This window comes from Euleptes europaea, chromosome 18 (genome assembly GCF_029931775.1).
Source record: "Euleptes europaea isolate rEulEur1 chromosome 18, rEulEur1.hap1, whole genome shotgun sequence".
In the NCBI taxonomy this organism is placed as follows: Eukaryota; Metazoa; Chordata; class Lepidosauria; order Squamata; family Sphaerodactylidae; genus Euleptes; species Euleptes europaea.
Genome location: NC_079329.1, coordinates 16,715,875 through 16,729,970, shown reverse-complemented (window position 1 = coordinate 16,729,970; position 14,096 = coordinate 16,715,875). Strand labels below are relative to the sequence as shown.

General features: G+C 43.7%; 2 protein-coding genes across 2 annotated transcripts; both read right to left on the bottom strand.

The window, feature by feature from the left end:
• Positions 1-3,598: 3,598 nt before the first annotated feature.
• LOC130490555 (olfactory receptor 10AG1-like) lies at positions 3,599-4,567 on the bottom strand. Its single transcript, XM_056864377.1, has one exon. The coding sequence runs from the start codon at positions 4,565-4,567 to the stop codon at positions 3,599-3,601; it is 969 nt and encodes a 322-aa protein (XP_056720355.1).
• Positions 4,568-10,072: 5,505 nt separating this feature from the next.
• Positions 10,073-13,735, bottom strand: LOC130490554 (olfactory receptor 10AG1-like). The gene is made up of 2 exons (XM_056864376.1): positions 12,839-13,735; positions 10,073-10,195 (listed from the first exon to the last, which is right to left on the bottom strand). Exons 1-2 carry the CDS (start codon positions 13,733-13,735, stop codon positions 10,073-10,075), a joined length of 1,020 nt encoding a protein of 339 aa, XP_056720354.1.
• Between the last annotated feature and the right edge of the window lie 361 nt (positions 13,736-14,096).

Below are 14,096 nucleotides of genomic sequence, written 5' to 3'. Positions count from 1 at the left end.
TTCCCCTGTAGAGACAAACAGTGTCTTATCTTCACTGTTAGGAATGTGAATCACAAGACCAAGTGTTTGCTTAGAGACAGCTTCTACCAATCTCTATACACTATGTTAATTAAAGTAAGATAGATAACCAATGTCTAGTAAGTCTACGTATTTTGTAACACCCCTGACCAGAGGTTATATATGTTGTGGCAATCCTTTGTTCTGGTGTGTGAGCTGTCCTCCGCTTTTGGGAAGCTCCCACCCGGTATGTATTATTAAGCTTAATAAAAAAACTGTTCTAAATTATCAACCTCTTCCTGTGTTATGGTCATTTGGAACTTCAAACCATTTCACAGTCATAACACGACCAAGAAGGTCCTTTCTTGGGTTGCCGCCCGTCTAGTCTTTGATGACAGAGGCACCAATAACCCAGCTTTGGTGCTATGAGGAAGAAAGGATCTTACCTTCAGTACAACTGAATCCTTCTGTTGCGTAGGTCCAGTTGGGGTCCTGTCTTTGCAGGGAATAGTCACATCTTTTCTCGTGTGAAATGGTGGTTTCCCAATATTTGTGGAGCAAAGGTGGTTCTTAGAAGACAGTTGCTTGCTAGGTTAGCCATCAAAGGGCATTGCTAGACAGTGTAGCATAGCTCCAGCAATGGTAGTTCCCTAAGGAGAAAATGTGCTCTCCTAGATAAACAATGGAGAAAAAAAGACCTTTTTGACTATGGAAATTCAAATGGGAGGGAAGAACGTACCGAGAGCATGACAAGCTGTGCATTACACCATCAGATGTTGTAACTGACCCTAACATAGAATACTGAGCAACATGAGGTTTCAGCAAATGGAAATGTGTTCTAGTACATAGTGATTATGGGGAAAGAGCTGAGAATGCGTGAACAGCTTACGGTATTCTAAAAGCTCAGATACTAAAAAGAGGCCGATGAAATTTACAGTCCTGCCCAATTATACACCAGTTTTGATAACATCCATTCATAGGACAAAAGAAATGAAATAAAGTCATTTGCAATGATAGAAATGTCTTCAAAGATGGACTGATTTGTTCTTTAACAGCACAGGATTAATTTAAAACTCAAAAATCTTCATTTTGTCCTCTACTGACATTCCTGTCCCACCCTTCGTCCATGAAGCTCAAAGTAGCATAATGTGGTTTTCCCCCAGTTAATGATCCTTACAACAACCCTGTGAGACCACTTAGGCTAATGACTAGTCCAAGGCCACCTCTGAACTTCAGGACTGGGTAAGATTTGTGCTCAGGTCTTCCTGAAGTAAATGTGCCACATTACAGCCACTAGACTAGCCTGACTGAACATGGGGAATTTTCAAAGAAACCTGGAAGAGCAATGAGCAGTCAACACCCATAGAAGACTGAGAGCCATGAGACAGATGCATTGGGGAGAGGGGTCCAAGCTAATCCCAGTTCATTGCTAAGGGAAAGAAATTACCTTCTTTAGAATGGAATTGTTCTGACGCACGGGCACAGCTGCGGTCTTGTATTTTTCTTGCCAGCATGGTGTAGTGGTTAAAAGCAGTGGACTCTAATCTGGAGAACAGGGTTTGATTCCCCAATCCTCCACATGAGCAGCGGACTCTAATCTGGTGAGCTGGGTTGGTTTCTCCACTCCTCCACAAGAAGCCAACTGGGTGACCTTGGGCTAGCCAGGAACTCTGAACTCTCTCAACCCCACTTACCTCAGAAGGTGTCTTTTGCGGGGAGTGGAAGGTACGGAGAGTGTAAAGCAGTTTGATTCTTCTTAAAAGGTAGAGAAAGTAGGCAAATAAAAACCAACTGTTGTTCTTCTTCTGTCACTATGCACTCAGTCTTTATCATGGGAAACTGGGTTTCCCCAGGTCTGTGTTGTAAAGACTGTTCATAGAGTACAGCTGCTTGCTAACTCAGCCACCAAAGGGCACCTCAGTGATTTCTTCAGCATTAGCTCTGGCAGTGGCTGGTAGGTCCCAGTGGGGAAAATGGGCTTGTTTGGATAAATAATAGAGAAATAAATACTTTTAAAGTAAGGAGGTTCAAATGGGAGGGAGGAATAGGCAGGGGGCCATGACCAGCCCTGGGGTGTTGCTGGTCTTTCAGCACAGAAACACACCATGTTTGCGCTTATGGAACACCTTCCTCTGAGTGATTTACAGGCTGCTGAACTTAATTCCTTTTGGAACCCTGTCAAATTGGGATTGTTTTATGTTTTTACCCAGTTAGTGAAATTTTCTGCTGTTGTTTTTTTATTCATGCTATTGGTTTATTTATTTATATTATTTATAGTCCGCCTTTCTCTCTTGGACTTAAGGCAGGTTACACAGAGTGACAAGTTACACTTAAGGCAGGTTACACAGGTTACACAGCCCGGATAACCTACAAGAACCAGTACACAGAGTGAGTTGATAAAACTGACAGGATAGGACATTCAATAAGTACATTCAGATTAGAGTAGTGGAACCAACCAAATGTCTAAAAACAGGACTGAAGCAAAGCATAAGTCTTAACATGACACATTAAATGATGCAAAAAAATTCATAGTAGGAGACTAATTTCAGCAAGCTGTACACAGAAGTATAGACCACAGTGCCTAATAATTTATGCAAGTGAATTTGTGAATCATTTAGTAGAGTGCAACTCTATTGCCTGCATAGAAAAGCCCTCTTGAATAATTCAGTTTTCCATAGTTTGTGGATAGCCAGGAGAGTGGGAGCCTTCCTGACCTCCTCAGGCAGGTTCATCCTAGAAGGAACTTAAGGGACAAAGAGAAATCTGAAACAGAAATGGGGGGGGGCTCTTTAAAAAAGCATAAGCATTTAAACATTAAACAACGGAGAAATTACATTGAACAATGGAGAAATTACATTAAACACATTAAAAATGGAGAAATTACACAGGTGAAGGCCTCTGCAGCAGTTTGGTCCTTGGTGCCTTGTCTTTGGTCCTTTGGTGCCAACCAATCTGCCATTGGCTTGGCCTGGCCAGGGGCAGGGCTTTGGCCAGTGGATCTCTGGGAAGGAGCTTTCCCTTTGGTCTGCCCAGCCTAGATACACAGAGGTAGGGTTGTCAGGTCACTCTTTGCCACTGGCGGGAGGTTTTTGGGGCGGACCGTGAGGAGGGTGGGGTTTGTGGAGGGGAGGGACTTCAATGTTATAGAGTCCAATTGCCAAAGCAGCCATTTTCTCCAGGTGAACTGATCTCTATCAGCTGGAGATCAGTTATAATTGCAGGAGATCGCCTGCTACTACCTGGATGTTGGCAACCCTACATTGAAGCCTTGCACCAGGTGATGTCAACAAATACCAGGTGATGTTAATAATCTCACCCTGAGGCCCTGATGAGCCTCCCCACCCAGAATAGGCAGTGCTGCACTGGATAGACCAATGGTCTCACAGTATAAGAGAGCTTCACGAGATCAATAACTGCATTGATGTGTACATCAGAATGATATTGGAGCTTTATGATAAAATCCACCCAATTCCTGAATCATAATGCCTGCTGGTTCAATGGAAGCAGTCATATTGGCTGGCCTTCAGGACTTGCAGTATTAGGAAGAGGAGGTTTTAAAGAGGCTGTTGGCAATGGCAAGAGTGAAATTCAAAAGGTGGACTCAGCCCACCATCCCTGTGCCCACTTCCAAAGGTCTTTTTCTTCCTAATAGTCTTCTAAAGGCAATCTTTACCTCCCGGTTTCTCAAGGTGTAAATAAGAGGGTTGCAAAGGGGAATGATGATGGTGTATAGCAGGGAGAGCAACTTGTTAACCTTCACAGATTCTGGGTTCTTGGGATGAAGATACACAATCATTGCAGAGCCGTAAAAGAGACTGACCACAGTCAGGTGGGATGAGCATGTGGAAAAGGTCTTTTGGCGTCCTGTGGCTGAAGGCATGCGCAGTATAGTCTTGGTGATTTTTACATAAGAAGCTAAAATGAGGACAAAAGGGATCATAAGAAAAATGCTACTCTCAGCATATACAGTTATCTCATTGGAATAAGTATCAGCACATGCCAGGCTGAGTACTGGTGGGTAGTCACAGAAGAAATGGTCAATCTCATTGGAGCCACAGAAAGGTAAGGAGAAGACAATTCCAATTTGGAACAATTGCATAGGGAGGCTGATGGCAAATGAGGCTGCCACCATCCCTACACACATTCTATGGCTCATGATTGTCATATAGTGGAGAGGTAGGCAAATGGCAAGGTAGCGGTCATAGGCCATGGCCGCCAGTAGGAAGCACTCAGCCCCACCCAGGAAGAGCAGGAAAAACATCTGTGAGGCACAAGCAGGCAGGGAAATGGAACGATCTCCAGACACCAGATTGGCCATCATCTTAGGAAGGGTGACTGAAGTGTAACACATCTCTAGTCCTGACAGGCTACGCAGGAAGAAGTACATGGGAGAGTGTAAGGCAGGGTCCAACGTTGTCACCACCACAATCAGGCCATTCCCCAGTAGTATGGCTGTGTATGTGGCCAGGAAGACAGTGAAGAGGAGGGCAGGATATGTGTGGTATCCCACCAAGATGAACACTTGCACAGTACTTTGGTTCTCCTTGTAGCTGGCTTGCCCGAGATCCATCTGGGAGGGAGCAGAGGTAGATCTGTGAGTCTTGTCTCTGTGGAGACTAAAAACAAAACTTTATTTTGTGTTTGTGTGCTGGTATTCATTTATTTAATTAATTTATTTAAAACTTGTTTATGCCATCTTTCCATCCAAATAGGGTCCCCAAGGTAGTGAACAATATATATATAGGGTTATATATAGGGTTATATACAGGGTTGCCAACTGATCTCCAGCCGGTAGAGATCAGTTCACCTGGAGAAAATGGCCGCTTTGGCAATTGGACTCTCCCCTCCCCAAACCCCGCCTTCCTCAGGCTCCACCCCAAAAACCTCCCGCCGGTGGCAAAGAGGGACCTGGCAACCCTATACATTATTGTGCTACCTGCTGCCTCAAGCCCATGTGGAGTTCAGAGGTGGTGTGCAATTTTTCAAATTCGAGTTTAAATGATCCGATTAAAAAAAAAAAGAGCTCAAAAAACCCTCTCCATACTGGTATGGGGATTCGACTCCCCCCACAATTTTTTGGGTCTATTAAACTGGAACTGGAAAAATACAAAAAAAAAAAAAAAAAAAGGTGCACACCACTAATTTCAAAGTTTTGGTGCAAGAAGGTCCTTTCTTGGGTTGCCGTCCATCTAGTCTTTGATGACAAAGGCACCAATAACCCAGCTTTCGTGCTATGAGGAGGAAAGGATCTAACCTTCAGTACAACTGAATCCTTCTGTTGTGTAGGTCCAGATATGGTCCTGTCTTTGTGTTACAGAGTACTGTGGTTCTGCTTGTAGTTGGCTTGCCCGAGATCCATCTGGGAGGGAGCAGAGGTAGATACATGAATCTTGTCTCTGTGGAGACTGAAGGCAAAACTATATTTTGTGTTTCTGTGCTAGTAATTCATTTATTTATTTTACTTATTTAAAACTTGTTCATGCCACCTTTCCAAAAGAGGGTCCCCAAGGTGGTGAACAGAAGAATATTAAAACATTTGAAAATCAAAACAGCGTTTAAAATAATAAATATATATTAGTGTGCCACCTGCTGCCTCAAGACCCACGTAGAATTCAGAGGTGGTGTGTAGTTTTTCGGATTCAAGTTTAAACAACCCGATTTTTTTTGAAAAAAGCTCAAAAAACTCTCCATACTGGTATGGAGATTTGCTTTTACCGTTTTCCCCCCAAAATATTTTGGGTATGTTAAACTGGAACCGGAAAAATACCCCTCAAAATGGTACACACCAATAATTTCAAAGTTTTGGTGCTATGACCAAGAAGGTCCTTTCTTGTTTTGCCGCCCGTCTAGTCTTTGATGACAGAGGCACCAATAACCCAACTTTGGTGCTATGAGGAAGAAAGGATCTTACCTTCAGTACAACTGAATCCTTCTGTTGCGTAGGTCCAGTTGAGGTCCTGTCTTTGTCTTGCAGGGAGTAGTCACATCTTTTCTCATGTGAAATGGTGGTTTCCCAATATCTGTGGAGCAAAGGTGGTTCTTAGAAGACAGTTGCTTGCTAGGTTAGCCACCAAAGGGCATTGCTAGACATTGTAGCATAGCTCCAGCAGTGGTAGTTCCCTGAGGAGAAAATATGCCCTCCTAGATAAACAATGGAGAAGAAAGACCTTTTTGACTATGGAAATTCAAATGGGAGGGAAGAACGTACCGAGAGCATGACAAGCCCAATGGTGTTGCTGGGCTTTCTACATCACTCTCTTAATCACTCTCTACATAAAGACGTATTTTCTTTTGTCTATCTTGAATCTACTGCCCATCAGCTTCATTGGAAGCCCTCAAGTTATATTATTTTGGGAGAGGGAGAAAAAATTCTCTTTGTCAACTCTGTCCTCCCTGTGCATAACTTTATAAAACTCTATCATGCAATCCCCCAGTCATCTCTTTTCTAAACTGAAAAGTCCAACACACTTCAGCCTTTCCTCATAGGGAAGTTGCTCCAGCCCCCAATCATCTTGGTTGCATTCTTTTGTGCTTTTTCTAGCTCTGCCATGTCCTTTTTGAGAAACGGGGACCAGAACTGCACACAGTATTCCAAATGAGGCCACGCCACAGATCTATACAGGGGCACTAAAATATATAATATATTTCCTGTCATTTCCCTAACAACCCCTAACATAGAGTTTTCCCTTTTCACCCCTGCAGCACACTGGGTAACCTTTTCATTGAGTAGTCTACTGTGACCCCAAGATCTTTTCCCCTCTCAGTCTCAGCAAGTTCAGATCCCATTAGCCTATACTTGAAGTTGGGATTTTTTGTCTCAGTGTGCATCACCTTAGACTTGCCAACACTGAACTTTGTTCACCCAATCACCCAATCTGTGGAGATCATCCCGGATCTCTTCACAGTCAACCGTGGTTTTTACCATCCTGAATAATTCTGTGTCATGTCATCTGCAAATCTGGCCATTACACTACTCATTCTTAGATTCAGATCGGAGGGTTTTAAAGGGAAGAGACGTTAGGGGGGGTTGCCATTGCCTGCCTCTGTGTCATGACCCTGGTATTCCTTGGCAGTTTGCCATCCAAATACTAGCCAGGGTCAACCCTGCTTAGCTTCTGAGATCTGACGAGATCAGGCTAGTCTGTGTGGGGATGCTGTACATTGCACCATCAGATGTTGTAACTGACCCTAACCTAGAATACTGAGAAACTTGAGAAATTTGAGATTGTATCAAATGGAAATATGTTCTAGTACAGAGTGATTACTGGGAAAGAGCTAAGTATGTGTGAACCATTTCCACTCCTGCCCAATAGAACCCCGTCTCTAGCCCTCTCTCAATCTTCCATTGACAATTTAAGAAAGTGGCTTTCCTGCACCTCTGGCATTTCTAATCCACATAGAAGATGTGCTGAATTTTGATACCACTAAATCTTGCACCCAGGACGAATTCCTCACCAGTCCCCCTCCTGCTTTACGCGGACAATGCTGTTCTCCTATCCATAACTAGAATTGGCCTTCAACGGCTTTTATCTGCCTTTTCCGTCTTCTGCTCACAGAATGACTTAATCATTAACTCTGAGAAATCTAAGATTATGATCTTCTCTAAAACCTGGAATGGCCAAACATGGAAAATTGATGGCAACCCAGTCAAACAAGTTAAGTCCTTTAGATACCTCGGCCTTCTTTTTCACCACAATCTCAATTGGTCGCACCACCGGAAAGCAGCTATTATTGCAGCAAGAAGCCAATCCCAAGCGGTGACACGATTCCACTACCAAGAAGGACATCAGTTTATCCCTGCAGCTATTCAGATCTATTCATCGAAAGTTTCTACTCAATTATTATATGGTATCCCCGTTTGGATCCAGGCTCTTACCTTGGATGTCGATCGTAGTTTGCCCAACATGATTAATCTCTACACTCTTTGCAAAGAGCTTGGCCTCCACCTTCTGTCTACAAGAGCCTGGACCGCCACTGTTAAGTTGTGGCTCCATATCCTTAGGAATTAATTTAGACTCACTAAATAATTGTGGTGAGTCTCAAATTTTCTTCACCATCCGGCAAAGAATTAGGGACACTGAAAAACAGATCATAAATGCAGGCCCCACTATGACATGTTCCCCCTGTTTCAATGGACTGATGACTTATATGCCTGGAGGTGTTCCCTACATACAAAACCTCACTAACCCCCTTCATCGGCAGGCTTTTATGCTCGCCAGATTTAACATCTTTTCCTCAGCAGTTCTCTCCGGGAGATTCCACAATATCCCGTTTAGAGACAGATTATGTAAATTTTGCCACCTCGAACCATAAGTCACATCTTACTGATTTGCCCTTTTTTTCTCTGGTTTAAGAAATCGTTTCATAGATCCAATCATTATGAATCTCCCTGGCCCAGCGAATAGGAATACCCAACTATTACTAGCGGATAAGTCCCCCAACTCTACAGAAGCAGTTGCCAAATATTTGGCAAAAATTTTAGCTACTGATTTTAATACTGAAAAGTAATAGCTGTGCCAATTGCTTGTGTTCTTTGGTGCCTATAGTGGAACTCTACTATTGTATTATATTGAACTTGATAAGTATTGTACTATTTTAACATGCTCTTTTTATGCCATTAAAGGTTTTTGACTTTTGTTTGATACCACTAGATCCAGGTGACATTGCTAACACTACTTTTCCTGAGACTGAGCGCAACTGAATAACATGGGACATATTTCTGTGCAGAACTGCTTACGATTGCTCCCCAAGACTGCAATCTTAAGCACACTTTGGGCGAAAATGCATGGTCGCTTTATCATCCTTTAATCCCTGCTTTAGCCAGGATTGAAAGCACATTAGGTGAAACGCATGTGTTCGATCCTGGCTGAATCCTGGCTGAAACAGGGATTAAAGGAGGATAAAGCGACCATGCGTTTTTGCCCTTCCTTGTAAGTCCCAGTGTACTCAACAGGGTTTACTTCTGTGTATACATGGTTTAGGACTGCACTGCATATGGGCTTAGCAGGATTGGCAGAAGGGCAGGTATTGGGATGCAGGGTGAAATCCTATGGATACTTTCCTGGGAGTAAGTGCAATACAATGAAATGGGACTTAGTACCAGGTAGACCTGATTAGAATTACTCCCACAAAAGCAGAGGCAATAGAATTGTCAGCATTCCTGTTCCTCTTCCCTATGACAGTTTTATATTTTAAATGTTTTTCCCCCATTCTGATATTGCAAGAATGCCTGCAAGTTAAACTGTCTCTGGAAGCCTTTGGGACAAATCATCCTGTCTATGAAGTACGTGCGTAAATTCAAATTCTGTTCTCCTGCAGCAGAATGTGGGTTTTCTCATAGCTGAATTACATCTAGAGTCTACATTAGGGGACCTTGTTATAAAATTGAGGCATTAAAATAAATAAAATGAACTTGGTATTGGACGGACTTTCTTTCAAGATATCCTGAAGCATGTCATACTGAGATCTGTATTAAAACCTGGCACAGATAAAAAAGAGGAACTAGGAGCAGATGGATTTGTATAAGCCTGACAAGATAAAGTGCGCAGTTGTCATGGATCCCAGTCTTATGCATGCTTATTCAGGAGTAAGCCATTGACTTCAATGGGACTTACTCCCAAGTACTCATTTATTTCCCTATTGCAATGTGGCTGGTACAAGAGAACTTTCCTATAGATTATACACCAAATTTGATAACATCCATTCATAGGACCAGAGAAATAAAATTAAATCATTTGCAATGATAGACATTCCTTCAAAGACTGACTGATTTGGTCTTTAACAGCGCTGGATCAGTTTAAAACTCAAAATCTTCATTTTCTTCTCTACTGACATTTCTATCCCACCCTTCATCCAAGAAGCTCAAAGCAACTGGTTTCCACCAGTTATTGATCCTTACACCAGCCCTGTGAGACAACTGAGGCTAATGAGAAGTCCAAGGCCAACCTCTGCACTTCAGGGCTAAATAAGATTTGTGCTCAGGTCTTCCTGAAATAAATATGCCACATTACAGCCTCTAGACTAGCCTGGCTCAACACGGGGAATGTTCAGAGAAAACTGGAAGAGCAATCAACATTCAAAACCAGTATAAGACTGAATGCCATGAGACAGGTGCATTGGGGGGGGGGGGGGTCCAAGCAAATTCCAGTTCATTGCTATGGAAAATAAAGGATGTTACCTTCTTTAGAATGGAATCGTTCTGATGCACGGGCCCAGCTGAGGTCCTGTATTTTTCTTGCCAGTGTGAATCAGGGAGCCCTCATCCTTTATCACGTGAAACGGCAGTTTCCCCCAGGTCTGTGTTGTAAAGGCTGTTCATGGAGAACAGCTGCTTGCTAATTCAGCCACCAAAGAGCATTGTTAGGCACCTCAGTGATTTCTTCAGCATTAGCTCTCGCAGTGGCAGGTAGGTCCCAGTGGGGAAAATGGGCTTGCTTGGATAAATAATAGAGACAGAAATACTTTTAAACCAAGGAGATTCAAATGGGAGGAAGGAATGGGCAAGGGTCCATGACCAGCCCTAGGGTGCTGCTGGTCCTTCACCACAGAAACACACCATGTTTGTGCTTATGGAACACCTTCCTCTGAGTGATTCAGAGGCTGCCCAGCTTAATTCCTTTTGGAACCATGTCAAACTGGGATTGATGCATGTTTTTACACAGTTAGTGAAGTTTTCTGCTGTTGTTTATTTATTCATGTTATTGGTTTTTTTATTTACATTGTTTATAGTCCATCTTTCTCACTTGGACTCAAGGTGGATTACACAGAGTGATTCAATATAACTGACAGGATAGAACGTTCAATAAGTACAATAGGGTTAGGGTTGTGGAATCAACCAGAAGTCTTAGAACAGAATGGAAGCAAAGCATATATATTAATATGACACATTAAATGATGCAAAAGAGGAAGTTCATCATATAAAGAAATGAGCTGACTCACAACAGCTCGTGAGGGAATAAATGTTGTTAATCTTTAAGCTGTAGGGTTGCCAGGTCCTACTTGGTCACTGGTGGGAGCTTCGTGGAGGCGGGTTGGAGGCGGCTCGATCCATATGCGCAGTGTGATGACATCACTTCTGGGTTTACCCCAGAAGTGCCGATATTGCGCGGGAGACCTTCTAGCACTGTCCTCCAAAAACTCTATGGAAACTATAGAGTTTTTGGGGAGAATGCTGGAGCATCTCTGTCACGATGCTGGCACTACTGGGGTATTTGGAAATTGCAGGAATATATACAAGTGGTCAATAGTAAATCAAAAAGTAGAACAAAGTCACCTTTTTGAATACATAGGTATAACATTTCATAAGAACACAAGAACATAAGAAAAGCCCTGCTGGATCAGACCAAGGCCCATCAAGTCCAGCAGTCTGTTCACACAGTGACCAACCAGGTGCCTCTAGGAAGCCCCCAAACAAGACAACTGTAGCAGCACCATCCTGCCTCTGTCCCACAGCACCTAATATATTTGGCATGCTCCTCTGATCCTGGAGAGAATAGGTATGCATCATGACTAGTAGCCATTTTAACTAGTAGCCATGAATACCCCTCTCCTCCATGAACATCTTTCAGTCTTCTCTGTCGTGGCAAATGCATTTTAAGCCTATTGTCCTGATTAAGTCTATTGGCCTGTCTGCTCACTGGCCGACTGGCAGCATAGGGCACTCTAGTTGCCTGCAGCCTTTCCCCAGTTTGGAGGGTCTCTAGCCGGTGGGCAGAGTCCTGGTATCTCAGAATTTCGCTGAGATCCACCCCCCTTCGGATAGAGGGGTCCATGTATCTTGGGTGATCACAGATTCACTGCAGTCATCAGGCAAAGCTGAAGAAAGGTCAGGACTTCCCGAGCCGGCCAGGCAGCCGCCATTCCCCCCACATAACTCGGGCCCCCCTGACCCAATTGTCACAAAACTTGGGGGTTCTTGCAAGAAGGGTCACCTCAAGGTACACTAAAATTTTGGGACCTCTACTTCCAAACATGCCCCCCCAGAGCCGCGGAAAGGCACGAATGTGTTTTTAATGCCTTTTTCCTGAGGGTGATTTTGGGGGGGACCCCTTCTGGGCCTCATATCTCGGGACCCCCTGACCCAATCTTTACAAAGCTTGGGGGTTCTTGCAAGAAGGGTCCCCTCAAGCGACGCTGAAATTTTGGGACCTCTACCTCCAAACATGCCCATACAGAGCCACAGAAAGGTGCAGATGTGTTTTTAATGCCTTTATTCCTGTGGGCGATTTGGGTGGGACCTCTTCCGGGCCCCATATCACAGGACCCCCTGACCCAATCTTTAAAAAACTTGGGGGTTCTTACAAGAAGGGTCACCTCAAGCTATTCTGAAATTTTGGGACCTCTACCTCCCAAAATGCCCCCCCCCCGGAGCATTGGAAAGGCATGAATGTGTTTTTAATGGCTTTATTAGGCCAAATTTTCTCCCGAACTCGGAACTTGGTGCCAAATTCCACGGATCCGAATTGGGGGAGTTCGGACTTTGGCATTTTCCAAATCAAAGAGGGCCGAATTTTGCCTTATCTGAATTTTACCGAATTTTTTTTCAACAGCCCTAATTGGAGCTTTATGATAAACTCCATCCTATCCCTAGATCATAATGCCTGCTGGTTTAGCGGAAGCAGCCATATTGGCTGGCCATCGGGACTTGAAATATTAGGAAGAGGAGGTTTTAAATAGGCTGATGGCAATGACATGAGTGAAGTTCGAAAGGTGGACTCAACCCAGCATCCCTGTGCCCATTCCAAAGGTCTTTTTCTTCCTAATAATATTCTCAACCCACCATCCCTGTGCCCACTTCCAAAGGTCTTTTTCTTCCCAATAGTCTTTGAAAGGCAGCCTTTACCTCCCGGTTTCTCAGGGTGTAAATGAGAGGGTTGCAAAGGGGAATGATGATGGCGTATAGCAGGGAGAGCAACTTGTTAACCTTCACAGATTCCGGGGTCTTGGGACACAGGTACACAATCATTGCAGAGCCATAAAAGAGAATGACCACAGTCAGGTGGGATGAGCACGTGGAAAAGGTCTTCCGGCGTCCTGTGGCTGATGGCATGCACAGTATGGCCTTGGCGATTTGTACATAAGAAGCCAAAATGAGGAGAAAGGGGATTATAACAAAAACGACACTTGCAGCAAACACACTCATCTCATTGGAATAAATATCAGCACATGCCAGGCTGAGTACTGGTGGGATATCACAGAAGAAATGGTCAATCTCATTGGATCCACAGAAAGGTAAAGAGAAGACTATTCCAATTTGGAACAATTGCAAAGGGAGACTGATGGCAAATGAGCCTGCCACCATCCCGACACACACTCTATGGCTCATGATTGTCATATAATGGAGAGGCCGGCAAATGGCAAGGTAGCGGTCATAGGCCATGGCACCCAGCAGGAAGCACTCAGCCCCACCCAGGAAGAGCAGGAAAAACATCTGTGAGGCACAGGCAGGCAGGGAAATGGAACGATCTCCAGACACCAGATTGGCCATCATCTTAGGAAGGGTGACTGAAGTGTAACACATCTCCAGTCCTGACAGGCTACGCAGGAAGAAGTACATGGGAGAATGTAAGGCAGGGTCCAACGTTGTCACCACCACAATCAGACCATTCCCTAGTAGTATCATTGTGTATGTGGCTAGGAAGACCATGAAGAGGAGGGCGGGATATGCTTGGTATCCCACCAGGATGAACACTTGCACAGTACTATGGTTTTGCTTGTAGTTGGCTTGCCCAAGATCCATCTGGGAAGGAGTAGAGGTAGATATGTGAGTCTTGCCTCTATGGAGGCTGAAGATAAAACACTACATATATATAAACATCCAACACCAAAACCAAGAACAAGAGCCAATAACAGTTATTGAGTATATGCCAAATGGAGCAGCATATGTAACAGTCAAATGTATGATTACTCTCCATAGGATCATAACGACTGGCACAAATTGCCCTCCTTTACAAAAGTATAATTTTTAAGGAAGATAAACAAGGAATTTAACTTTTGAATTAGTATATGGATATGCAAGTCCCAAGAAAGATTGGGTCAAAACATGACCCCAAAGTATTTAAAATTTCTTACTATCTCTGTAGAATTTTCCTGCAGGGATA

Coding starts and splice junctions, on each gene's coding strand:
- LOC130490555 (XM_056864377.1), bottom strand. CDS start 4,567: ATGGATCTCGGGCAAGCCAGCTACAAGGAGAACCAAAGTACTGTGCAA.
- LOC130490554 (XM_056864376.1), bottom strand. CDS start 13,735: ATGGATCTTGGGCAAGCCAACTACAAGCAAAACCATAGTACTGTGCAA. Junction 10,196..12,838: donor ACACCCTGAGAAACCGGGAG/GTAAAGGCTGCC, acceptor CCCGTGCATCAG/AACGATTCCATTCTAAAGAA.